Below are 26,988 nucleotides of genomic sequence, written 5' to 3' on the forward strand. Positions count from 1 at the left end.
TAGCAGATTTTCTTCCTTTTACCTACTCTCTTCCTTTATACTTCAAATTTAGTTAGGAAAAAAGACAGATGTCAAGATCAGATAAGGGTCATATTATTTTCTATAAAACCAACCCAAGGTGGTATTCTAATTTAAGTAAAATAGGTAATGAAGCCTCTATCTGTATTTATTCCAACATAAATTCTTACATACATTACTCATGAATTTTAATTATGTTTCCCCATGATAGCCTGTATTCAGGGTAGTTTCTTTGAAATAAATGGGTTATACTAATATTTTGAAATCTGCTTTCTTGTTTGCCCTTGTTTTCTCAAGGAGTTATTTCATTATAAGCCATCATTTTTGGTTCAGAATTTCCCCTTAGAGAGCAGTTTTTATTTTAATGCATATAGTTTGAAAATTTTTAAAATGGATTGGTTTGAGGAAGTCATCTCAAGGGTTTGAGATTAAATATCTTGCTGAAGTATTGATATGTATAGTTTTTGCAGCAGTCTTACTTTCAGTTTTAATATGTTAAAGACTTTTGGGGTCCTCTTTGGATTTTTGGGAATTGACAAGAACAATCAGAGAATTTATATAATGGCTGAAAAAGCAGGTTTTTTAAAATATTCAGTCTCCCAGTTTGTCAGTGAGAATATTCTGTGGCCTGGGGTAAATATTTACATCATCATCACTTGAATGTTACCTCAGCCTCTGCCTCTGTGTCTTGTTACTTGTGTGGTTGTAAGCGAATAAAGTCAAACATTGTTACAAAGTGATAAGAATGGTTTAATTCTCATTGGGAGCACACAATCTCAAATCCATCTTCTTTTGGGATTTTTTTTTCCTAACTACAGGGCTCCTTTTGTACTCCTTGTATAGTTGCAGGTCTTTTTGCCAGAAAGGAGCTTACCTAGATTTGAGCATCTTAGAAGTTGAGTCTTCAAACAACAGAGTTCCTGTTGGTGAATGAGCATTTCTCTACTGAAGCTGGAATTTGACTTCCAAACAGAAAGGCAGCAAAGGACAAAGATACTTGATCCAGCACCTTTGGGAGCATATGCTTTCCCTGGGAGTCACCTGTATCTATATGTTGCTCTTCTCTATGAGAAAAAGCAGTGGCTTTTTCAGGGTCAGATGGCCTAAAACTGTGGAGATCCTTCTGATTGGTGGCAGATCCAGTCCAGACTGACTCTCACCTTGAGCTTTCCTTGGAAAAGATTTTCTGTGCTCAGCAGCAAAACACATGGTTTGTTGTTGTTGGTATAGAGGGGGATACGTAATAAAAGAATAATTGTTACAATATGGTAGTACAACACTGTGACTATTAACAGCACTGAAATATCTGAATGTGGTTAAAAAGAGAAATGTTAGACTGTGTATATGGTCATAGAATTGAAATTTTTAAGAAAAATCTATGACCTCCCTGATATGAATTAAGCCAGTTGAGCAGACTTGCAGAGCAAGATTCTGGGAGATGTTTACAGGAGACAGGAAGGAGTAGAGGGTTGTGAGTCAATGCCCATATGGGCAAAAATCTATGATAAGGTGGAAGGGTATAGTTGTGCAGTGGATAGGCATGACAGTTGTGCAGTAATGCTATTGGGTTGGGTGGTGCTGGTCTGTGAGGGTGGGCATGGTGGGTTGCACTGTCCATGGAACTGGGAGGAGGGTCGAGGGAGGGAGCAGATGAACTCTGGGGATTTGTTGGTACGTGGTTAAAATTACAACATTGGGAATTTTTTTGTGTGTGGCAAATATGGCAGGGGAGGGTTACTGGTTTAGGGTGTTGGATGTGGGTGTCATGTGGGACAGGCTGCACTTGGGGCAGGCTTGTACGGAGTATGTGAGTGTTCATCCTGTCATATTGCATTGGATCAGTGGGTGGAGACCCACACAATGAAAGGGACAGTGTTAGACTCCCATCCTGGGGAGTCCTCCTGTGTTCTCAAATAGAGTGGCAGGAGTCTTTTGAGAGCAGAGGCAGTGCCCAGTAGGAGAGTACAGACCAGTATGTCAACCCTCAGTGTTGTTGCAAGTAACTATGAATCTTGTTCTTCAAAGAATGAAGCTTGGTGGTTGCCATGGGTCCCATGCTCAGGGGGAGAGAGGAATAGAATAGATGGAACATGGGGAATTTTGGGGGTGTTGGAATTGTTCTGAATGATCTCGCAATGATGGATGCAGATCATGATAAATTTCATCAAAATTTATAAGGGTGTGTGGTCCTAGAGCATAAACCATGGTGTAGATCATTCACTGTGGTTAGTAGCAATGCTTTGGTGTTTGTGCATCAATTATAACAAATATACCATTCACATGTAAAGTGTTGTTAATGGGGAAAGGGCAAGAAGTGAAGGATGTTGGGTATATGGGAATCCCTTATATTCTATATGTGACTTTTCTGTAACTAAAGCTTCTTTGAAGATAAAGTGAAAAAATAAGACCCTGGGGGAATAAATAAAAGAAAATGTACATACAAGACATACAAGACAACAGATCTGTCATTATGGAAGACATAATGCCAACGTTTTAAAAAATTTTATGTTTTTAATTATTATTTCAAAAAAATTTCAAGTTTTTGTATTTTATTTGTTATTTTTAAAACTATTATTTCCTTTTCTTATTCATTTTATTTGGTTATTTTGTTGGCTTCATTTTAGAAGAAGTTTTGGATCATAGAAAGTTTACCGTAGTGGCAGGGGAGGATTGGAGGATCATTGGTGCAGGGTGTCAGTGATAGGAGATGCATGGGAGGAGGTTCACCTGGGGCATACCTGTCAGGCCTATGAATGAGTTCAGGTGTTCATGGGGCATTGTCACAGTGGATGGAGATCCACACAGTAACTGAAAGAATATCGAATTCCCATCCTGGGGAGTTCTGCCACATTTTCTAATGGGACAGCAAGAATCCCCTGAGTACAGGGGCAGCGACTAGTGAAGGAGGATGGAACATGGATGGACCTTTGAGGTTGATGTCTGTATTTATGAACCTTTTCCTTTGAAATTGAAACAGCCTAGAGAGGTTACCTAAGAGTTAACCTCCTAAGAACTTCTTTGTTGCTCAAATGTGGCCTCTCTCTGATTCAAACTTAGCATATAAGTGCATTACTTCCCTGCTCTCTGCCTGCCCTGGTATAGGACATGACTCCCAGGAAGAGCCTCCCTGGCACTGAGGGATTACTACAAAGTGCCAACTAGCAATGCAGCTGGAAAAAGACCTTGACCAAAACGGGGAAAGGGTGAAGACAAATGAGTTTATATGGCTAAAAAACTTCAAAGTGATTGTGAGTTCATTCCAGAGGTTGAGTTTATGCATGTCTCAGCAGGATCTCATTGACCGCCACAGTAAAAACTGCCTCAGATAGCAGGACTCCTGAGGGCTCTGGAGACATCCAGACACTATAGGCAGGGCTGACAGCTCAGGAGTTTGGCGTCCTGCCATTGGGCTCGACATTGGAATTTATGCTCCCCAGGGTAACAGAGTTGGACTCAGTTGTGGATTCCCTACACATGGCTTTTCTGTCCCTTCTATTTGATTGTATAGCTAGTACTAGAGTTGGTAAGTTTATGTCCAAGAGACTTAAATCTTTGGGCTTTCTGTGTGCCAGTCGGGCCCTGAATCTCAACAGAGTTACAACACACACTCTCCAGTTCATTGGACTCACCCAGGACAGCTAACAAGGAGTTTATGATGGACAGCAACCAGCCCAAGGAACAGAGTCTACAACTGCAAGCAAGATAGTCCCATCCATTTGCCCCATGGGATCTAAGCCCCCTTTCAATTGAAGTAGGAGTGAGCATCACCACCCCAGAATCCTCCGGGTTGGGGAATGAATGATGGGCTAGAGTAGACTTACTGTTATTTTACTATATACTTATTGTTAGTCTAGCAATGGAAGAACTTTTATTGGTGAAGTGGAGGCAGTGGCCACCGGAGGTTCTTAGGAGGGGAGAAGGAAAAATAAGTGTAATCTGGGGACATTTTCGGGACATTGGAATTGTCCTGAATGACATTGCAATGACAGATACAGGCCATTATATATCTTGTAACTTAGAAAATTGTGGGACAAAGTGTAAACTAGAATCCACCCTTATTGGCAGTCCACCAGTTTGCATTCATCAATTGTAACAAATGTACCACACCAATGAAATGAAGGATGTTGTTAATGTGGGAAAGTCTGGGAAGGGTAGGGAGTGGGGTTTATGGGAATCCCCTATATATTTTTTACAACATTCATGTTATCTAAGTATCTTTAAAAAATAAAAATAAAATGTATATTAGAAAAAAATCAATGGAACCACGTAAAATATATAGTGAACTCTAAGTTAAAACATGGAATACAGTTAATAGTACAATTGAAAAATGTGCTTTCATCGATTGTGAAAAATATACTGCTCCAATCATCTTAGAAAGTGCTTGTGGGTAGTGGGGTGTGTTGTATATGGGAACTTTTTATATTTTTTAATGGAAATTAAAAGAATTTTTTTTTTCCAAAAATAAGACATAATAATAATAAAGTGCTTACCTTGCAACTTTAGTATCTGTATTTCAGATCCACACAGTTTTTGGAACCCATGGCATGCTGCTGCTTTCATCAGCTGCATTTTAATTGTCCTGAATTGATATTGGGTTAGTAGGTATCCTATATTGGAAAACATATCTGCATATTTTATCTAGATTTGAGCTTCTGAGAAGTTGAATCTTCAAACAACAGAGTTCATGTTGGTGACTCAAGTGCTTGTGTTCATTGATTGGTCTTTGCAGCTTCTTTCTGCCAAAAGTTTCATCCCATATGTGGTATAACTGCATTCATTTCCATTATTTTTAATTAGTTCAACCTTTATCCAAGGACATGCCTTGCAAGCACCTCATGTACAGTGCAGTGGCTGACACTAAAATGACTGTAACAGTGACCACCATCATCTGTTGATGGTGATTGGATTGACATACTTGTGCTGAGAATAAATTTTGTTGGACACTTAAAGAAAGTATATAATATTGTTATATTAAGATTTTTAATTTTCTTTCGTATGCTGATATTTTTCAAATTTTCTATAATATTTCTTTTGTATTTATTTTATATATGGGTAAAAATGTGTTTAAAAAATCATGGAATACCTATGTGATGGTCTGGATTACTTGGTGATCCTCCTGCTACAAAAACAACCAGAAATAGTGGAAAAAATAGAGTGAACACTCTATCCATGCATGGAGAGGCTAGCTGTCATAAAGGGCAGTATTTCTTCATGGCTACAACCATAAGCCGTAGGGTGAAGTGGTCCATGACTCCATTAGCTGCATGACCTTAAGGAAGTGACCCCTCTGTGCTCCAGCATTTGTAATGTAGGATTGTAGAACTTGCTCTGTAGAGCTGATTTGAGGCTTGTTAAACTACATATATGTAAAACAGTGTTTAACATGCAATTTAGTAAATATTTGATGTTGCTGTTGTGATGAGAAGAGGCAGAAGGATAATTAGTAAGCTCTCAAGAAATGAGGGAAATCCTGAGGGGATTTGTAGCAATTTGATATTATTGTTGAATTCCAAAAAGAAATACTGGATTATGCTTGTAATCTGATCTGTACCTGGGCGTGATTGAATTATGATTAGGGCAATAAAAGGCATGGCAAAAAACAGGGTTGAGGGCTTTTAATATTGGAGTTTTGATTTTGGAGTTTCATGCTGAAGTCTTAAGCTGGAGCCCCAGGAAGTAAGCTTACAGAGGAAAGAAAAGCCAGCCCCAGGAAGGAAGGAACCTTGAACCTAGAGAAAATCAAGACTCAGGAACGTAGGAACCCAGGAAGCCTGAACCCTTGCAGATGTTGGCAGCCATCTTGCTCCAAATAGACTTTGGTGAGGGAAGTAACTTATGCTTTATGGCTTGGTATCTGTGGGCTCCTACACCAAATAAATACCCTTTATAAAAACCAACCAATTTCTGGTATTTGGCATCAGCACCCCTTTGGCTGACTAATACAGGATTCACATAGACTTGAAATACAGAGTGGTGAGGGAGAGCTAATGCTGTGAGTATTTGGGGGCAAATGTGTGGCAGTTGGAACCAAGACTACATGGGATCCTCTGGACATACAGAGGTGGACTCTTTGTTTTTTTTTTTTAAAGATTTATTTATTTATTTCTCTCCCCTTCCCCCTCCTCCCCCCGACCCTGGTTGTCTGTTCTCTTTGTCTTTTTTTTTGCTGCGTCGTCTTCTTTGTCCGCTTCTGTTGTTGTCAGTGGCCTGGGAATCTGTGTTTTTTTTTGTTGCATCATCTTGTTGTGTCAGCTCTCCACATGTGCAGTGCCATTCTTGGGCAGGTTGCACTTTCTTTCGCGCTGGGTGGCTCTCCTTACAGGGCGCACTCCTTGCGCATGGGGCTCCCCTACGCAGAGGACACCCCTGCGTGGCACGGCACTCCTTGCGCTCATCAGCACTGTGCGTGGGCCAGCTCCACATGGGTCAAGAGGCCCAGGGTTTGAACCGCGGACCTCCCATGTGGTAGACAGACGCCCTAACCACTGGGTCAAGTCTGCTTCCCATAGGTGGACTCTTAAATGCCTGCATTCTTAGTGAAAGGGTGGACTAGGAAATTTAAAACAAATGAACAAAAAATAACACAAAAACGGACTGGGCACAAGGAGCGGACAAGGGAATTAGCTTTCTTGAATCTGGGCTAGGGTGAGGAAGGGCCTTAAGAAGAGAAAGATGCTGTAAGAATTTTTAGTCAAAGGATTGTCATCCAATTTATACCTCTTTTTGGCCTATAAACTTCATGCTAAGAATAAAAGTAGGTGCTGCCTGTTATTGCCTGTAGGGCAGCTGGCAGAAACAAATGCAAAAACTTTCTGCGAGAGGCATTTCTTCAATCCAGCCTGCATTTGCGACTGTTTGATTAGTGAACCATGGTCTTTGGAGCTCTGGCTTTGACCTTTACAGGTTCTTTGATGTTGGGCAGTTCTTCTCTCTGGGTCTCAGTTTCCTCTTGTCTAAAGTTTGAGGCTTAGTCATGAATGATCAGCATTCCTAACCTTTGGGTTCCTGGATTATTTTTGGACATTTTGAGGTCCTTGCAATAGCATGTGGTGATATGTAAAGAGTTATGGAGCTTCTGGCAGAGTTGGAAAAGAGCCAATCACCATTGGACCAAATTTTCATTTAAAATCCGTCAACTTAAAATGTGTGATTTCTAGAATAGTACAGAAAGATCTAAAGACTAAGATACCCATCTATAACATGTTTACCCAAGTGCAGAGGTGATGCCACTATAACTTTGAAAATTTACAAGACAGTTTAAAGTCCTTGTTATGACTCTAATTTAGTCTGAAATGTCTGCTTTAGCAATTTAGCAAGTGTAGTACAATACTGAGATGTTAAGCATCCTTTGATAGTAAAGACAGCTTCCACCTTGATCCCTATCTGTATAAGATCTGCATGCCTTGAGGATTAGATTGAGAGTGCATTTCAGGCAATATTACATTATTTTATTTTAGGAAAGTCTGCCTTTATTAATATTGCAGTTCATTTAGTAATGGATGAAATGTTTGAATATATAGATGGAAGGGAAGAAATTGATACTTTAATTAGAGAGTTTTCTTGGCATTTGACCATTATTTAACCAATCTAACCTAGGTTTTCACTTGTTTCGAATAATAAAATGTATACATTTCAGCACATTTAAGTAAGTGAAATTTCAGGAACTCAAGTCCCATAAAATTTTATCACCTCCTCACATGATTTATTAAAGCATTTGTGTTTGTGATGCAGTTGACTACTAACCCTGTTGTAACTATATTTTCTCAAGACTAGAATTACCCATTGATTTTACTTAATTAGATATGTTTGTTTTTTCTGGAATTTCCTGAGATGTCCTGTGTTGTTTCCTTAACTGTCTCATTCAGTCACAGGAAGATATATGTAAAGATGTGCCCATTTTGGGGAGCATTCCTAGTATACAAACTGGCTGTTGGACTCTTTGCAATTGTTTCTCAAATAAAAGGACACTATTTAGAATTTGCTGTTTCTGTTCACCTTTGGTGGATAGATGTTTTTGGGAGAATTATGCCTTCTTGCTTTTGGCATGCTGTAACTCCCTTTTTCCTAAAAGTATTGGTATATATTTGCCAGTCTTAATTTTATTTCTTTTATTTCAAGGATTTATTAAAGTGGCTCTATTGACTAACTGTACTAATGATGTCTTTTATTGATTAAAATGTTACAAATGTTATTTTAAGTATTAAATACAAACAGTGCATTAAATACTAAAAGCACCCATTTATTTGTTCTGACAGATGGTAATGGGCGATGGCTTTTGTTTGTGGTGGGTAGCCTGAGGCCTGGCCTCTAGTCTCTCCTTCACTGTTAATGCCTGCATGACCTGGGAATGTTATGTGTAGTCCTTTTTCCATGCTCACCTTTCATAGAAAAGGAAAATAGTGAAGTATAGGAACATCCTCATCAAAAGTGTTTTCCCTCTTTAAAAATAGTCTCTTTCCCTTTTTCCTGCCAATTTTGAAAAACAGAAGCTGTTTTATGACTGTTGCATGCCATTCTCCAAATGTTATTAACTTTTACATAATGATATCGTCTCTTCAATCAATTCTTATTTGCTTGAGGTAATATTTTTTCATAAGAAGCGCAGTCATATTTTCTGTGTAAACAGTAAAATAGCAAATTCGGCAGATTATTAAGTAGAATGGCTTGGCATGTTTGTTGAGATGCTACAGCCAATGTATTCCTGCATTTATTTGGACATAAAACAATAGATGTTGTTGGCACTCAGACTGAATGGATATTTTATCTTACACATAGCTCTGTAATAATACTTGTGTGTTCTCAGTTTAGGTTGATTTCTCCCCAATGGAATTAATTCACTTTTCCTGTAATAGGGGAAATAAAGTAAAAAACAACTTGCTCTTATTATGCTAATCACTTGATCAGGTTTTGTTGGGTTTAGAGGAAAAATGTTAATTTATCTATTACAGTTGCCTTCTCTAGTTTTCACAATCCCTCTTGAAAGTTTTCTAAACAATAGTTGGCATGAAGTCATGATCAGGTGCCTTGAATGTGTTTGGATTATTAAAGTATTTGGGGGAAGCAGACTTGGCTTAATGGATAGAGTGTCCGCCTACCACATGGGAGCTAGCCCATGCGCAGTGCTGATGCGCGCAAGGAGTGCCATGCCATGCAGGAGTGTCCCCCACATAGGGGAGCCCCAGGCACAAGGAGTGTGCCCCGTAAGGAGAGCCGCCCCACGCAAAAGAAAGTCCAGCCTGCCCAAGAGTGGCGCCACACACACAGGGAGAGCTGATGCAGCAAGGTGATGCAACAAAAAGAGACACAGATTCCTGGGCCGCTGACAAGAATAGAAGTGGTCACAGAAGAACACACAACAAGTGGACAGAGAGAACAGACAACTGTGGGGGGTTGGGGGGCCAGGAGAAATAAAGAAAAAATGTATTTGGATTATAAAATCATAGTTAGGACTTTGATTCCTGCGACTTCATGCATGACTTTTACTTGTTCTTATGGAACACATCTGAGGAGCTACTTTTTATATTTCAATGCATGCTTCATCCCATTCTTTAGAAAAATAAATTGTATTATACTGAAATGTATGAAATGGCCAGTATTTGACATTTTTTAAATCTACAAAAACTGCAACATTATACAACTCACATATATTACTTTACATTTCCTTAAACTTTTACACAACCACCTTTCCCTGGAGACCTGGGTGTCTTCATTCTAGACCACTGAATAGTCTCCTCTTTTGCACCATATTTCCTGCGTTTTAATTTCCACCTTTTGCTTGGTTGTGCAACTAGGTCTGATGGTGGAGAATAAGTATGCAAAGTTTGCAAGGCTTATGTATTTTTTTTTTAATTTCATTTAATGATAAATTTACTCTATTGACTTTTTCTTGTTTTGTTTTGTACCAAAGAAAATTTAGTTTTCCGCTAGCAATGTTCTGTAGGCTGGCATGTTGGTACCATTGTTGTGGATTTTAGAAAGGAGTTATTCAGCTCTGGGAGGTTAAGAATCATATCTAAGGTTCCCAGCTAGTTAGGAAATGACTAATTTTACCCTTATTTTTAGTTCCATATAGAATTGTTTTACTTTTTCCTAGGTTCTTGTTTCCAGGGTTTAAGGAGATGGTGAGGTGACTAGTTTTTATACCTATCAATTGGCTCTAATTCTGCACTGATGTTTTATATTTTCTTGAGGAAATATGCTTTATAATGCCTTCAAGGAAGTTAGGTGAGGACCTTGGGTAAGAATCTTTCTGGAAGAGAATAAGGAGTACAAAGGTCACCAGGAGAGAACTAATCTAGCATGTTTGAAGAATAGCAAAAAGTAGAGCTGTCAGGATCTCCTGATGAATTTGGGTGTGGAATGAGAATTAACATTTGCTGCTTTATCCCCTTCTTATTTCTTCTGTACATTCTCTTGAATAGTCTGTATCCTTGTTTCTCTAATAGTCAGAATCATGGCTGCTTTGCTTGAAGTTCTTTCTGAGTCTCCTTAACACCTTGTCTTCCAAAGTGTCTTCTGTTAGTTATTGGGTGAGAATGTCTAAGGATTCTGCTGCCCTTTACATAAACTGAAAGAGCTGACTTTTAGCTAAGGGGAACTTTTTCAAGCAGGTTACAAAATGCTAGTGAATCATTGCTTGGAGATCTTGCTTTTTTATTTTTTGGCTTCGTGTATGGCTCCTATTGATGGAAAAGTTTAAGAAACTGGAGGTTTCTCCCACTGAGAACTTTTGAATTCCTTGAAGGCAACAAGAGTGTTGATTCCTTATTTCCAGCATCTATCATATTGCTGTGCACATTGTGAGTTTCATATACTCACACTTTCTTGTTTCTTTGATTTGATGTCTACAATCAGTTCATTTTGGTGCCTTGTTGTCAGCTTCTTTTCCAAAGCTATGCTTGCTTGCTTCTAGCGATTTTCTTTTTCCCCTCACCACCAATATAAACATACTGACTGCTGGTTTCTTCTTATTTGCATACATTATAAGTAGTTGTTGTTTACTGTTCTTTAAGACAGGTGGTCTAATTACCCTTTTTATTGACGAGGAAACTGAGGTCTAGAGACAGTAAATCACTTACCCAAGGTTCCACAGCTGGCAAGTAGTACATACAGGCTTTGAATCCTATATCTTTAATTTGAAATTTTGTACTTAGATATTTTATCTCAGTAGTTACCCCAGGAAGAGAGAGAAAATATTGATAAGAGAAGTTGAAATGAACGTAAATGCCTGAAAAGAGCCAGCCTTCTTTGTTGGTAGGTTAGATTAGCTTCCCAGTCTTCCTTATGTTGTTCATGAGTGTTATAAGACTATATACACAAGTGTGAACATAAACTAATGTTCTCAAGAAATTTAAACATTACTGGTAATGCCAAACTCCCCTGTACAGCCCATCTCCCCCGAGGTATCTAGTTATCAGTACATTTTCTTATAATAGGAAATTTAAAGATGTGTGCTTTGAAATGTATTTGTTCTTTAAAACAGTGTATTGAATGAGTTGGAATGTATCCTTTTGAAACATTTTTGACATTTGTTATTGAGAAGTGATATCTAAAGAATAAAACTAGGTCTATCCATTTAATTTCTTAAGTTCTTCAAACTTTAAATATTTGTATACCCTTCTCTGGTATCTTTTTTTACATTAACACTTTAGTGGAGCTGTAATGCAGAATTTTATTTTTCTTCAATGACACTACTTCCCTGTCCAATCATACCTAAGACTCTCATAAGTTTTTCCATTTTGAAATTTTGAACATACCTTTGCAATCTTGGAAAATCAACAATTGAAAAAATCCTTGAAATATAGTTTTTATACTACATAGAATATAGAAATAGTAACGTTCTCAAGTTGAAACTTCTTTGCTCTTTTGAGTAACTCATGCCTGCTCCCTTTCCCCTCTCAATTTCCTTCAGGACATTTGAAACCATATATAATGCCTCCCAGGACTAAGATTTTGCCCAAGTGCCTGAAAGATAGCAGATGCTGCTATATACTCTTCATAGTGGAGAATGGTGCTGTTGTAGCCAAAACACATCACTGGAACATAACCCAAAGCAGCAAAAGCATTGTAGTGATTGGCAAAGGGAAACTGTACTGTAGTAGAGTTGATGGCTTTTCCCATCTGCTGGGTTCCATCAGTGACTCCTGGCAGCAGCCCTTCCACAAATGGCCCAAATGTTTTTCTTTACGAAAATCCACTCACAGTAAGTAAAATGTGTTCAAAGAGACCGCGCTGAGTGAATAAATCTGACTTAAGCCTGCTCCTAAACTAAGATTTCCCCCAATTTATAGTGCCAACAGTATAATTCTGACTGTAGTATCTTTATTTTCAGTTTTTAAGATTGCATATTTTTATAATTCTGAAACCTTGCAAATTCCCTTTCCTTTGTTCCAGACTTTTAAAGAAAAAATTTTTCGATAGAATTGGCATCATTCTTTTTTTTTTTTAAAAGATTTATTTTTTATTTATTTCTCTCCCCTTCCCTCCAGTTGCCCGCTCTCTGTGACCGCTTCCATCCTTATCAGCGGCACTGGGAATCTTTGTTTCTTTTTGTTGCATCATCTTGTTGTGTTAGCTCTCCATGTGTGCGGCGCATTTCTTGGGCAGGCTGCACTTTCTTCGCCCTGGGTGGCTCTCTTTACGGGGCGCACTCCTTGTGCGTGGGGCTCCCCTTCGTGGGGGTGTCCCTTGTGCACATCAGCACTGCTCATGGGCCAGCTCCACACGGGTCAAGGAGGCCCTGGGTTTGAACCACAGACCTCCCATGTGGTAGGCGGATGCCCTATCCATTAGGCCAAGTCTGCTTCCCATAGAATTGGCATCATTCTTAATATACATCTTTATGTCCTGGTTTTTCATTTGTTATTATGTTGTGATATTCATATTCATTTAATGTGAAAGTTTATATTATATAATGTTTAATATTCATTTTATATATAATATTTAAGTCTTCAGATCACCCTTTCTAATGGTATATAATGTATGCATGCCATAATTTCTTTACATATTTCTTAATGAATGCTTAGTTCTTATTTTTTTTTATCACAAACAATACTTCAGTGATATTTTTTCCTTTTTAAAAATAAGATAAATTGTAGGTTTAAAGAAAAATTATGAATTTTTATCTGAAAGCATAAATCTTTTAATGTAAATGTTTACGTATTAGAGATAATTGGGTTTCAATCTAGATTGACTCTCATTCTTCTAGTTTGTACTGGTATTTTAAAAGATTAGTATTTAGGGTTTTCATTTCAAGGAGTTTTTTGGATGACCTTTGCAAAGATTTTGCTGGAGATCCAAAGGGAAGGAACCATCATCCACTGAAGACCCCAGGACATACATACCAGTGAGTAGTGACTTTAAGGCTAGTCTCTCACATAACCTTTTTGAAAGCACTGTAACTTAGGTAGTCTTGAGTATTTTTAGATGGAGAAATTGAGATTTAAAATTATAGCCAAAGTTTAAGATCACACAGATTGCATGAATGAAACATTGTTTTAGTTCTTTCTCAATTTTAGAATTACCACTTTTCTCCCTGTGGCATTCTGAAGAGTGCTAAGTTTATTATACTACTATTGGTTTATAATAAACTACCCATTGTAGCTGTGGTCACCCTAGAATAGTTTAATAACCATTGTTCTAAACTGCAAAGTGAGGAGCTTTATAACTTTTTTTAATACCAAATTTATTATATTATTTATCTGTAGTTCTTTGTCATATATTTAATCATTTTATCGCTTAAACTAATATTTTTAAATATATATTTTCCAGTTTCACGTGTATACTTTCATATGAAAAACAGTATAAATGAGTTTATAGAAAGTAACCAAAAAAATATATATGTAACATTAAAATCATCTTCTCTATTACCAGTGGGGCCCTCAACACACCATAGGAAGTTTTATTAACTTGTGGAAAAAAGTTATTTAAATAATGAAAACCACCCCAGATTTAGTTTAAATGGAAATCTTTGGAGGCTTCTCAGACCATCTTAAGATTTTCCAGTGAATTGAGCTGGTGTTTATGCGTGATGAATCTGAACTCAGATGGGATCTCTCTTCATAAGACTTTCATGCTACTGTGCTGGAGTTGTAGTTGGTGTTGGGGTTTAAGATATATTTAGGGGATCTGAATCTCTGGACTGACAATGTGATAGCCAGGCCCTGAGCCTCAACAGACTCCAGCACCTACAATCTGATTTATTGGACTCACCTCACTCAGCTAAGATGGAGTTGAAGAAGGACAACCACCACATCATGGAGCCTAGAGTGCCTACAACTGAAAGCGGGAGGATTGCATCCAGTATCCATGTGGAATCTGAGCCTCCTCTTGACATAGAGGTGCAATGGACACAACCAATCGAAGGTCCACAGAGAAAAGGTGGCATTGGAGTGGGAAAAGTGGACATGGTGGCTAATGGGTATGGGGAATGGCAGGAAGAGACGAGATGTGGAGGCGTCTTAGGGACTTGGAGCTGCCCTGGATGGTGCTTCAGGGGCAATCACCGGACATTGTAAATCCTCACAGGGCCCACTGGATGGAATGGGGGAGCGTATGGGCCATGATGTGGACCATTGACCATGAGGTGCAGAGGTGCCCAGAGATGTACTTACCAAATGCAATGGATGTGTCATGATGATGGGAATGAGTGTTGCTGGGGGGGGAGTGGTGGGGTGGGGGTGGTGGGGTTGAAGGGGTCCTCATATATATTTTTTTAATGTAATATTTTTACAAAATCAATAAAAAAAAAAGATTTTCCAGTGAATTGCAGCAAGCTTGACTTTCTGTTCAAAGCTAGGATGTTTATAGCAATTACTAAGCAACTTACTTTCTAGGGGTCTTCTCTTACTCATCCAATAACCTGTATGATCGAGTTTCTCCCATTCAATAACTCTCAGACTACTGTAGGGCTGATCAGCAGCAGATTTAGAATTGACTCTCCTACTTCATGGTATAACACTAATAATAGGGCAAAGATCAAATTACCACTGTGAAACTGGATTTGATTTGTTAGAAAGTGTTTTCTCATGATCTTGGGAAGAAGGCAGGTATGGTTTGAACTGTAAACAAGGAGGGTAATTTTAGAGAGGCATTTAAGATACTTTCAAGTGAGGTGGAGAGATTGTAAGCAGGGTGCCTGTGAGTGGCTCATTACTGTGATTTTACCTAGAAGTAATTGTAGTGACAGAAGCTCTAGTTATATTTTCATAGCCATGATATATATATATATATATAAATCATAAAGTCTGTTTTAAACCACATTTCTTCCTGAGCACTATTATTGAGTTTCTTTGTACATATTTATTTCTACTACCTTGATCCAAGAGCTTTATTTATTTATTTATTTTTAAGATGACATTTATTTTTCTCTCCTGAAAATGTCTTGATGTCTTGAGTAGGTGACCAACCATTGGATTGGCATGGTGGTATCATAATGATCAGGAACATATACTCCTTTTTTTTCTTTTAAATTTAACTTTTTCTTTTTAAATACTTTCACACTTACAGGAGAGTTGCAAAATCATACATACCCTATACAGAGAACCACCCCTCCAGTTATCCAGATCCACGAATTTTAGCATTTTGCTCCTGTGCCATATTTCTATCCCTTTTTCCTTCCCTTCCTCCCCTCACCTCCATCATTTTTTCAGCATTTGAGAGCAAGTTACACATGCAATATTCCTCGAACTCATAGTACGTCTATGTGCATTTCCCATGAACAAGGATATTTGCTTATGTAATCACTTTAAGTGCAGTTATCAAGTTTAAGAAATTTAGCATTGATATAAAGCTAACTTTCCATATTCCAATTTATTCTTATGTCCCAGTAATGTTCTTTTGAACCTTTTCTCCTCCATTTCTTGATTCCATTCAGTGTTATGTATTGTATTTGTCATTACATCTTTACTTTCCCTCCCTCTCTTCCTCCCTCCCTCACTCCCTCACTTGTTCCCTCCCTTCTTTCCTCAGAAACATGCACAATATTAATCTTGCCATCCCAGCCCCTCCCAAGTATACCATTCAGTGGGATTAATCACATTCACAATGTTACAGTACTCTCACCACCATCCATTACTAGAACTTTCCCTTCACCCCAAACAGAAGCCCTATGCTTATTTTGCATTAACTTCCCACTGCCCTTGCCACCCATTGCTGGTAAACTGTACTCTACTTTCTGACTCTAGGAATTTGCATATTCTTTAATATTTTCCTTGTGGTACTATGGGGCTTAAGTTTAACATCCTAAATGTATAACAATCTCATTTACTTTGATATTAACTTAGTTACTTCACTAGCATACATAAACTATTTTCCTTTTCATCTCCATTCCCCCCTTTATGTAGTTCTTGCCAAAACTGACATATTTATATATTATGAATCTTAAATCATAGCTTTAATATGATATTTCATACATTTGCCTTTTAGATCCTGTAGAAAGTAAAAAGTACTGGTACTTATATTTATATTTATAAATGTCACTTTCTTTACCAGAGATGTTTATTTGCTCATGTGGTTTTAGTCATTGTCTAGTATCCTTTCCTTAGAACTCACAGGACTCCCTTTAGCACTTCTTGTAGGACCAGTGAAATGGTGATAGAGTCCCTCAGATTTTGTTTACTGGGAATCTCTTCATCCCTCCCTCAGTTTTGAAAGATAGCTTTGTCAGATATATACTTCTTGGTTTGTAAGAGTTTTTAACTGTACCAAGGGCAGAATTGGCTTCCTATATCTAAGTCAGAGAGGGTATTTTTAGTACTAATATAAAACAACAATTTCAGTTTATTTTGTACATTATCCAGGAGTTTGGAGCTTGGTTTAGGCAACTTCTTTACAAAATAAAAGAATTTGAATGCTTGTATGTTGGCAGTATTCTAGTCCAGCATATTTATCCAAGATAGTGTTTTCCCTGTTCACCCTCAGAGTATTGCTTGTCATGGAGTCTGGCCATCCTTCATAAGCTGGCTGCATTCGCCACTGCTTATGCCTCTTATTTGGGACAAAGTTCTGACAGTGTGGTTGGTGCCTGGAGCTGTGTTAAAACCTGCTGTTGTGAATTCTGAAGGGCTCCTGCAGATTTAAGGAACTGTTTTCTGTTTAGGTTCATGCTTTGCTTGACTATACTTTATTTGCTCCAGGGTAGTAAGGGATGTTTTTGTAATATAATAGTCTAAGAATCTAGGTTTCTGCTGTGAAGGGAGGGGCTCACCCACAGAGAAAAAATGCAAGTGCTACTGGCATAGAATTTTTTTTCAACTATAGCTTTACAAATCTTGTAGAACTTTAATGAAAGAACCAAGAAAAAGGAAGCCTTTTGGCAGTGTTTTCTCCTGTTTTCTTTTTGAGGATCACAGGATGATTGAGGAAAGCAGTTTATGAAATTCTTGCTTGGCTGTAAGATCAGTCTGTACCTATTCTATTTGGTCTGTATGGTTCAGCGGTGATACTAAAACTTTTGGATGAAAATGCCCATGTAAATGTCAGTGGTTCTTATTCCCTTTTTTGTGGTTCTCAAAAATTTTAAGACATAAGGAATCCAGACACCAAAAGGATTGTAGCAATATAGTAATTATATACACTCTTAACATGTGTTTTTATGAAAAATAAGTCTCTTTTCCCAATCCTGCCCAGCCCCCAAGTGAGAAGAGTGGTATTGTTTTCTCTTTTTTACAAATTCTTCTGTTAATTCTGGATTTAATAGAAAATAGCTTGGTTCTCATATCTGCTTCTGCTGTCACACTCATAATAGCGAATGTTTACTAAATTCTAATTTTGACTTAAAGGTTTCAATTACTATTTTAACAAATATTCTCAGTTTTTTTTAAAGTGACATTTTCTTTGTACATGTTCAGATGGCAAATCATTCTTTCACATAAAAATGGTATTCCGTTATAACCAACTAGTTTAACTTGCTACTCAAGTTTTTGCCCAAGTGCAGTTCCTCAAGACTTCAATGTGCAGCAGAAGCTCTTTATGTGGATTTCCCATTTTGTCACAGGTCTCATAAAATGGATCCTTTTTTTCCCTTTATCATGGACATTTTTTTTTCTCCTACTGTTCTTTTCTTTATTAAAGTAGATGTGGGTTTACAGAACAATCATGCATAAAATACAGGATTCCCATATACCACCTTATTATTAACAACTTGCTTTGGTGTAAAACATTTTTTATAATTGATGATAGCACATTTTTATGATTGTATCCTTAAAGTACATGGTTTAACTTCAGTTTCACTGTGTAGTGTAGTTCCATGGATTTAAAAATAAATTTTTATTCCATTACCTATATACAGTCTCTCATTTCCCCCTTTAATCATATTCAAATATATATTTCAGTGCTGTTAATTGCATTCACAATGTTGTGCTACCATCACCACTATGCATTTCCAAAACATTTCCATCATTCCAAGTAGAAACTCTGTACATTATTTTAATCTTTTTTTTTTTTTTTAAGATACATAGATCACACAAAAATCTGTAAATTTTAAGCCTCAACTTCCCATCGAAGATATTCTTAAGTGAAGTTGGCTTTCTTTGCAAGTGTGTGGCTATTAGAGCACAATGACTGCTTTGGTATTGCCGTCTTGATTCTAGCTCAGGCATCCACAGTTTTGTTCACCATTACTTTGTATCACCATTACTAATGGCTACATGGTGAAATAGGCAAATAACATCTCCATATTTTTATGCTGGTAGTTTTGACCTTACAGCCTCCATTAAATGCTGTTGGGCATTCCCGTGTATTTACAGACCATAATTTGATATAACCACTGTAATCTATCAATTACCCTTTTACCAAAACCCCCTTTCCTCTAAAAACCATAGATCCTAAAAATTATTCATGCTGAACTGGCTCATTTTGTATATTCTAAGAGGTGTCACTCGAAAGGATATTTTTGAAAGTTATATTAACTCTTTGTCCTTGTTAAGAATATTGTTAGGAAACAAGGGAATTCTATGGCTAGTGACATTTTCACAGGTTTGCAGAACTTTGATGCTCTTACCCTAAAGGATCTTTCATTTTCCTCATTCTCCTGATTCCACTGCAAACTGTGGCATTCAGGATGAGACTCAGAGATGTGTACAGTTTTCTCATTGTTGGAATGCTGATACATAGAACACACACACAAGATAATTATAGTAATCAAAACATTGATATTCTTTAAATGCCTACAGTGTCCATGTCTTTTTATATTTAATAACATTTGTCCTCTGTCCTCTCCTTTTAATAAGATGTTCTGAGAACTAATTTTTTTTTCTTAAATCTAATGATCTATGAAACAGTATGGTTCTGTTTTCATTCCATGACATGTTATAAAATTCATCATGTTGGGAGATAATTATATACCAGGGAGATTATAGTGAAACATTTAGAGGTTCATTAGTCAACCCTAGTTGAAGAAGGGAGGAAGAGAGGATATTCATAGGCATAGTAATGTCAAACAATAAAAAAAAATGAAAAGGTATTGTAGAAAAATATATTCCTCTCTTTTGAATATTGGTGGATGAAGGTACACTGAAAAGAAACCAGGAAGTTATCTTTGTGGGCTGATAGGGAAAGAGTTTTCATTTGGAATTATATGATGATGAGAGTGCCATGATGTCCTGAAGGGGCTCTTTTATTCCTCAAAATATTCTTTTTGTCTTAAAGGATTGTGGCTTCTAGTTAAATGAATATCATGAAAATGGAAAAGGTAATAGCTTGGGTTAGTATAATATTGGTCTATGCTTCAACCATGGCATTGTTCTATACTAAGCATGAATTCTGGAGATGAGGGAGAAATGAAGAATTTGATGAGAACATTTCAGGAGGACAAAATATTTTGAATATAGAAAAATGTATTCTTTTTTTACTTTAAAAGCTTCATTAAAATCTGATTGAACCATTGACGCTTTTGACTACATGGAACCTCTCTTTTCCCCTAAGAAAAATATTGTAGCATTAAATTACAAACTTATCAAATGAAAATAAGGAGATCGTTGGGTGGATTTTAAATAGTATTACATGTATTTATAGATCTCTTTAGTATTTACAAAGAATTTTAGCATTTTACAGTTTAAAAAGAACTTGTATATTTACTATTTCATTTTAATATTAAAAAGAAAGAAAAAAATACTGAAGAAAGACTTATTCCCATGTGAGAACCTGTCTTATCCAAGACTGTAACCTTTCTAAATCAGATGGTTTGAATTCAAAGCTGTGTCGCTAGATTTGTCAGTTCCCTCTAATTGAGGTGGCACAGTTGTGCTGCCAGCTGCTTTTTCATTTACAGGATTCAACATTAATAATTGCTTACTCTGACCCGGAGAGCATCCAAGCAGTAGACAAGTGCTCTTCCGGCCAGAGTAAGACTTCATCTGTGGGGAAGGACAGCTGTTGAGCAGAATTTACTACCAGGTCAATACTGAGCATGTTTGAGGTCAGGCCATTAGTTGTCATCAGTCCCCCAAAGGACAAGCTTTCTCATTGAAGTAGAAATTGGGGGCGGTATAGCTTTGCCCATTTCCACCTGCTCCCTTACTCCAATGTCAGGAATTGTCCTTCCTCCTACCTCTTTCTTCGTATCACTAGGCTATAAGGAATTTAAAAAAATTTTTCCTCCATTCCTGAGAAAATTTGAATTCCTTACATTAACTTACAGCAACCTAAGGGATAAGAGCATCTTGGAATATTGGATATCCATCAACTTATTAGGTTGGGCAATATGAAATTGTTGATGTTGAGTCATATTTTTGTTCTTTATAATGGTAGTCTCATATAGTTCCAACTACTTGTTGTGAGTTTTATTGTTTTCTAATAGAGTAAGTAATAGATGAACTTATTGTGAGCCAATATGTAGCAATAGTTATTCTTTTGCAAGTATGTCAACAGGCAAAGGCTGGAACACAATGGTTTATCAGAAACACCATGCTTTAGAGCAGAAACCATTATGCTACAGTGTTTCCTCAGAAGGCTGTGACAGCTACTGGTGGCTGATTTTAGAATGTGTTAGGACAGTCTCTTGACATTAAGCACTAGATGCAGCTGTAGTTGCTACAGCTTGACCCTGGTATACTGTTCTATGCTATAGGCACTAGGATTTCTTTTCTCTCAATAGTTTTTGCCTCCTGTAATTTCCTGGTCGTCTATAAAATTTTGAAATGTGGTATTTCAGTGGAGTAGATCTCTCTCTGCCCTTTTCTTGTTAACAGAGATCAGTGCTTAAGAGATTTACCTTCTACTGTCAAAGTCATCTAGGGCATCACATAGAACAGATAAGAACATTTTACATAGCGACTGTCTTTTATAAATCAGTGTAATGTCAATACAATGTTTGGCACATAATAAGTACCTTGTAAATGTTACTTGTCATGAATTCTTTAACTCTAAAGTTTATTAAGTACAGTCTAATTCAGCAACATTTTTGAGCCAGTATTGTGTTATGTGAGGAAACTACAAAGATATTGTTAAGGTACTTACTGGACTAGTAAGTACCCCTGCTAGCTGGAGGATTGTTTCACATCCATTAGGTGTTATGGTAGCAATAGAAACAAGAATAGGGGAGATGAAAGCAGGGAGCACGTTAATTCTTCCTGGCAGAAATGGGGAAGGTGACAAGAAGAGAGTGGCCTCCTAGATATTAGAACCCATCCTTGAAGGATTGGGAAGGGTAGAAGGAAATCCCCTTTGTTTGATTTCTCAGGATATGTCTGAAAGACAAAGTCTGTTTGCAATCTTGAATTAATATCACAGAGTACTTGCAATGTTTGCTTCTCTTATAGCTAGAGTTAGTTTCCTTTGGTCCCATGTTCACTCTGTTTTTATGCTCTTTCTCTAAAGAATTACCCGAGGTCCCATTGATTGAGGAGGAAGTGGAAGAAACAGAGTCTTGGGCGAAGCCTCTGGTCCACCTTTGGCAGACAAAGGCACCAAACTTTGTGGCTGAGCAAGAGTATAATATAGCCGTGGCCAAAATGGAGCCACATTGTGCAATTTGTACTCTCCTCATGCCCTACTACAAGGTAATGGTGGGAAGGGGGTCACTGTGGAGGTTTCCTTTCATTGTTGCGCCTTCTTTGTGACTACAAAACCAAGGATCACCTGTGAATTACTGTAGGCTTAGTATATACATATAAAGGAAAACATTAAATCTTATGTAGGTAATGGCTTATATAGAATGACAAACAGAATTTTGATATGCTGTTGAGGAGACATTTCTGTGATAGTACTTTTTCTTTTTTGAATATCCTACTTTATTTTAGGAAAGAGGCATTTCTAACCTTTCTTCCTATCCTTTTCATCAAGATACACAGAACTTAAAGCATAAATAGAGCAAAAATTTGCTTAGAGAGAGCTTAGACTTATTTTCTCTTTCATGTCTCAAATAATAAAAATGCCAACTATGGCCCACATTTAAAAAATCTCTCATCATGTGAACATACAGAAGACACAGCAGATAGCAGTACAATCTGAACTGGTAAGTTCACCATCATTAGCCAGTTGTGCTTGATGCTGTTTTCTCCATTATTGCATATATGTTGTAACATTTCAGCTTACAGATTTCCCATTCTTTAACACTAATACAGTTGAAGTGATCTTTAGGAATCCAGGTGTTCAGTTGAACAGCATATTTTAAGTCCCATATGTTATAAGGTGTATTGATAAGAACACTATATTTTGGCTCATGCTTTCATTAATAGAATCAGAAATATTTTATTCAAGATCACATATCTCTTAGAGTTCCATATAAAGTAAATTTTATTCTGTCCAGATGTTTCAGAGCATGACACATTTTCAGACTTTTTTAAATAGAGGAATTATTTTACTCACCAGATATCTTTGATGTGTCAAAATAAGAGAACATTATTTTTGTTTTCATTTTATTCATTAAGTTTCTGGGTTTTATTGGTCAAACTTAACTTTTTAATTTAAATTTTTAAATTTTTTATTTTTAATATAACATTTTATCCATTTTTATTTTTACAATTTAGTGGTGTTAATTATATTCACAATGTTTTGTTATCATTGCCATCATCTATTATCAAAGCTTTTACATCACCCCAAACAGAAACTCTGTACTACTTAAGCAATAACTCCCCATTCTGCCCCTCCCTCATCCCAGATAGTTTCCTGTAGACTTTTTTTTTTGAAGATTTATTTTTCATTTATTCCTCTCCCCTTCCCCCCCGCCCCCCTCAGTTGTCTGCTCTCTGTGTGTTCTTCGCTGTATGTTCTTCTGTGACCGCTTCTATCCTTATCAGCGGCCCCGGGAATCTGTGTTTCTTTTTGTTGCATCATCTTGTTGTGTAAGCTCCCTGTGTGTGTAGCACCATTCTTGGGCAGGCTGCATTTTCTTTGGCGCTGGGCGGCTCTCCTTAAGGGGTGCACTCCTTGCCTGTGGGGCTCCCCTATGCGGGGGACACCCCTTCGTGGCAGGGCACTCCTTGCGCACATCAGTGCTGCACATGGGCCAGCTCCACATGGGTCAAGGAGGCCTGGGGTTTGAACCGCGGACCTCCCATGTGGTAGGCGGGTGCCCTATCTGTTCGGTCAAGTCCGCTTCCCCCTGTAGGCTTTTGTGTCTCTATGAATTTGCCTATTTTAGATATTTCATATAAATGGTAGACTTTCTCTATGAATTTGCCTATTTTAGATACTTATAAAATAGAATCATATGATATTTGTCCTTTATTGTCTGAGTTATTTCACTCAGCATGATGTCTTCAAGGTTCATCTATGTTGTAATATATATTAGAATTTCATTTCTTTTATGACTCAGTAATATTCCATTGTATGTGTGTACCACATTTCATTTATCCATTCATTTGTTGATAGACACTCGGGTTATTTCCACTTTTTGTCCAATTTTAATAATGCTGTTATGATCATTGTTGTGCAAATATCTGAGATTGGAATTGCCAGGTTAAATAGTGTCAAATCATTTGGCACCAAAAGCTAAAAATATGAGGAACCAAAGACTTTTTATTAATAATTATTTCTGCATCTTAATCTGTTTGTATATTTCCCCAATAATTTTTTAAAAATTCCTACTAAAATTATAAGATTTTTGTAAATGAGTTAACATGAGGTCTCTGGAGATAAGGAAGGAGTTTACTTACTATTATTTCAAATAAACATTAAGGGTACTTTCTTTTTTTTCCACGTCAGATGGGTAATGTGCTGATGTTACAAGGTTTGAGGGAGGCACATATCACACTAATGTGTGAACACCTATTCATCATACTTATAAACCACAAAAGAATCCGAACATACTTTTAGTATACATTGGGGAGAAATGATCATTTTATTTGGGACAGTGTCCATTTTAATTTATTAGCATATGACAAATCTTTATCTCTATTTTGAAAGTTTGTGGTGAGGCAAAAGCCCTTAAAACATCTCGCAATGCTATTGCATAGATTAAAACTGGGAATTTTGAAAACACTCCTTCAAGCAGAACCAGGTCACATCCCTCAGTCAATTCTTCAACCTAAGGCAAATAAAGAAATAAAAAACATGCATCAGAGGAACCAATGCTTTCTAAATATACAGCTTTAGTAGCTCACCACTTTCTTGTCCTAGCAGACATGTAGAATATCCTCTTGTTCCTGGAGATAAACTTTTGGATTGGAGTCTGAGAAATAATATTGGCAAAAAGTTAATATTTGGGTCAAGGAGAACAGGAAAAAGAACAGTTGGAGATGCAGCTGTTACTGGATTAGAGGAACCAGAATGAATGATGAGCTTTTTATGTGTTTTTTATTTATTTGTAAATGTTTTGTTTTTCAGCCAGATAGCAGCAATGAAGAAAATGATTCTAGATGGGAGACAAAATTAGATGAAGCAGTTACTCCAGGAGAAAAGACTAAGCCACTCATTCCAGAGATGTGTTTTATTTATAGTGAGGAAAATATAGAATATTCTCCACCCAATGCCCTCCTTGAAGAGGATGGAACAAGTCTTCTGATTTCCTGTGCGAAGTGCTGCGTACGGGTTCATGCAAGTAAATGAATCTATCATTCAGTTATAGTTCTTACCCCTTTTTAACCTATCAGATCCATCTCAATGGGCTACTGGAATTTTTTTTTTTTAAATATGCAAAAGTTGATAACGTTTTTGTTTTTGTTTTTTTGTCTTTATTTATTTTTAATGTTACATTTAAAAAAATGAGGTCTCCAAATACCCTTCATCCCCCTCACTACACTCCTCCCATAACAACAACCTCCTCCATTATCTTGGGACATCCATTGCACTTGGTGAATACATCTCTGAGCACCACATGGTCAATGGTCCACATTATAGTTTACATTCTCCCCCAGTCTACCTAGTGGGCCATGGGAGGACATACGTCTAGTAACTGTCCCTGCAGTCCCTCCCAGGACAACTCCAAGTCCTGAAAATGCCCCCACATCACATCTCTTCTTCCCACTCCATACCCTCGGCAGCTACCATGGCCATTTTCTCCATGTCAATGCTACATTTTCTTCGATTACTAATCACTGGAATTCTTAATGATGAGATCATTCTTTCTCAAATTTCCTCCAGTGAAAGCACAAGTATGTGTAATCATCCCTTTTCCTCCAATGTTATTAAATATCAGTGAAGAACAAGTTTCTTTTTGTTTTGTTTAGTCTGTTTGGGATCAGGACTTGGACTTTTAAATGGTTGAGAATCTGTTAATGAGCACCACTCAGGTGTAACAGGTCTACCAACTAGACCAGGCTCATTGTCATCATGGGATTACTTTTACATGCTCGAAGTTTAATTATTTTAAGATATAGTTTCTAAAAACTATACTTGAATCTCTAAAATTGATTTTTTTTAACTTTCTTAAAGAGAAATGAATATTTCTTTGGTGCATTTGAGAATTATTGTTATACTAAGTTAAATTTTATTCTTTATAAGCATAGGGAAATATTTTGCCTTCAAGGAAAGGTCAGTCACTACAATTGTTTTTCCCCAAGGGCTGAAATGGTTTGACTCCATACCTCACTTTGGTATTTTTACATAATTGGATAAATGATAAATACATTTTTTATTTGTCTGCCATGTAAATATTTTAAAATGGGTTAAAGGCATTTATTATGCACTATAACTCTTATTTTGAAGCATTCTACCATTCCAGATCTTAAAAAATCTACCTGTTCTGTTAACGTACTAATGTATGATCTATTTCAGACAATGCTGTTTGAGTGATTTATAAAATGGGTATTGCTTTCTATATTTATCCCAGAGGAATAATAGTTTTTTTTTTATTGTGGATGAAATAGCCTCCCTATGTAATAATTCTTATTTACTAATTATATTCTGTCAGCTTTCCCAAAGTATTTGAACAGTTTCTGTTTGAAATATAATGATAACAACCTTCTCATTTTGCTTATATCAGTTTTTTTTTGTATTTTTGCATATACATATCCATTCTATATTTTTATATGTGTGTATATATATAAAAATAAATATCTATGAAACAAAGCAACATGACAAGAAAATTGAGATTTACTCTTGACTCTTGAAATTTAGCCATAATACTTTATAAACATATGCCTACAACTTAATATTTTATGATCTTTAAGTATGATTGGCATATTTTGGGGGGGGGGCTGATTACATTTCTGCTATTTTCTATTTCCATCTCAATTGTTATAGAAATTTGATTTTTAAAATTACTTATTGAAATATTTCAAAACTCACTTAGTTTAGGGAGACAAATAAGATGTGTTTGTTGGTACCATACCTTTCTACATATATTTGCATCATCAGCCATCTCCTTAGATAGATAATTTGGGGCAGACCAGTACTGAATGGATGAGTTGAATTGAAGAAATCTCTTCCTCACTTACCATGGATGGGCATCCTTTGCTTTTATCACTGAAATTAAAACTAATTAAACATAATTTTTGAATTTTAATTTAAAAATATTTCCAAAATAATTTCAAAGTTTGATTATTTTATTATTATTAAATTTCTCAAAACTTTGCTCCATGGATTTCAATG

At 36.8% G+C, this 26,988-nt stretch overlaps 1 protein-coding gene and 1 non-coding gene across 4 annotated transcripts in view; one reads left to right on the forward strand and one right to left on the reverse strand.

Annotated features, from left to right (window-relative positions):
- Nucleotides 1–26,988, forward strand: part of KDM4C (lysine demethylase 4C) — a 518,173-nt gene that overhangs the window by 314,615 nt on the left and 176,570 nt on the right. For 2 of the 3 annotated variants that reach the window (XM_058301838.2, XM_058301837.2), the window contains exons 13-14: nucleotides 21,835–22,016; nucleotides 24,784–24,997. In XM_058301838.2, coding sequence (XP_058157821.1) covers nucleotides 21,835–22,016; nucleotides 24,784–24,997 — 396 coding nt within the window. Of the gene's footprint in view, nucleotides 1–11,929; nucleotides 12,221–21,834; nucleotides 22,017–24,783; nucleotides 24,998–26,988 lie in introns of all 3 variants that reach the window. The other variant, XM_071216722.1, reaches the window with a different exon arrangement.
- LOC111764286 (small nucleolar RNA U13) lies at nucleotides 24,157–24,257 on the reverse strand. Its single transcript, XR_002796936.1, has one exon. It is a non-coding gene; the product is annotated as a small nucleolar RNA U13 (small nucleolar RNA).

The sequence above is a fragment of the Dasypus novemcinctus genome, chromosome 8, assembly GCF_030445035.2.
Source record: "Dasypus novemcinctus isolate mDasNov1 chromosome 8, mDasNov1.1.hap2, whole genome shotgun sequence".
NCBI lineage: Eukaryota > Metazoa > Chordata > Mammalia > Cingulata > Dasypodidae > Dasypus > Dasypus novemcinctus.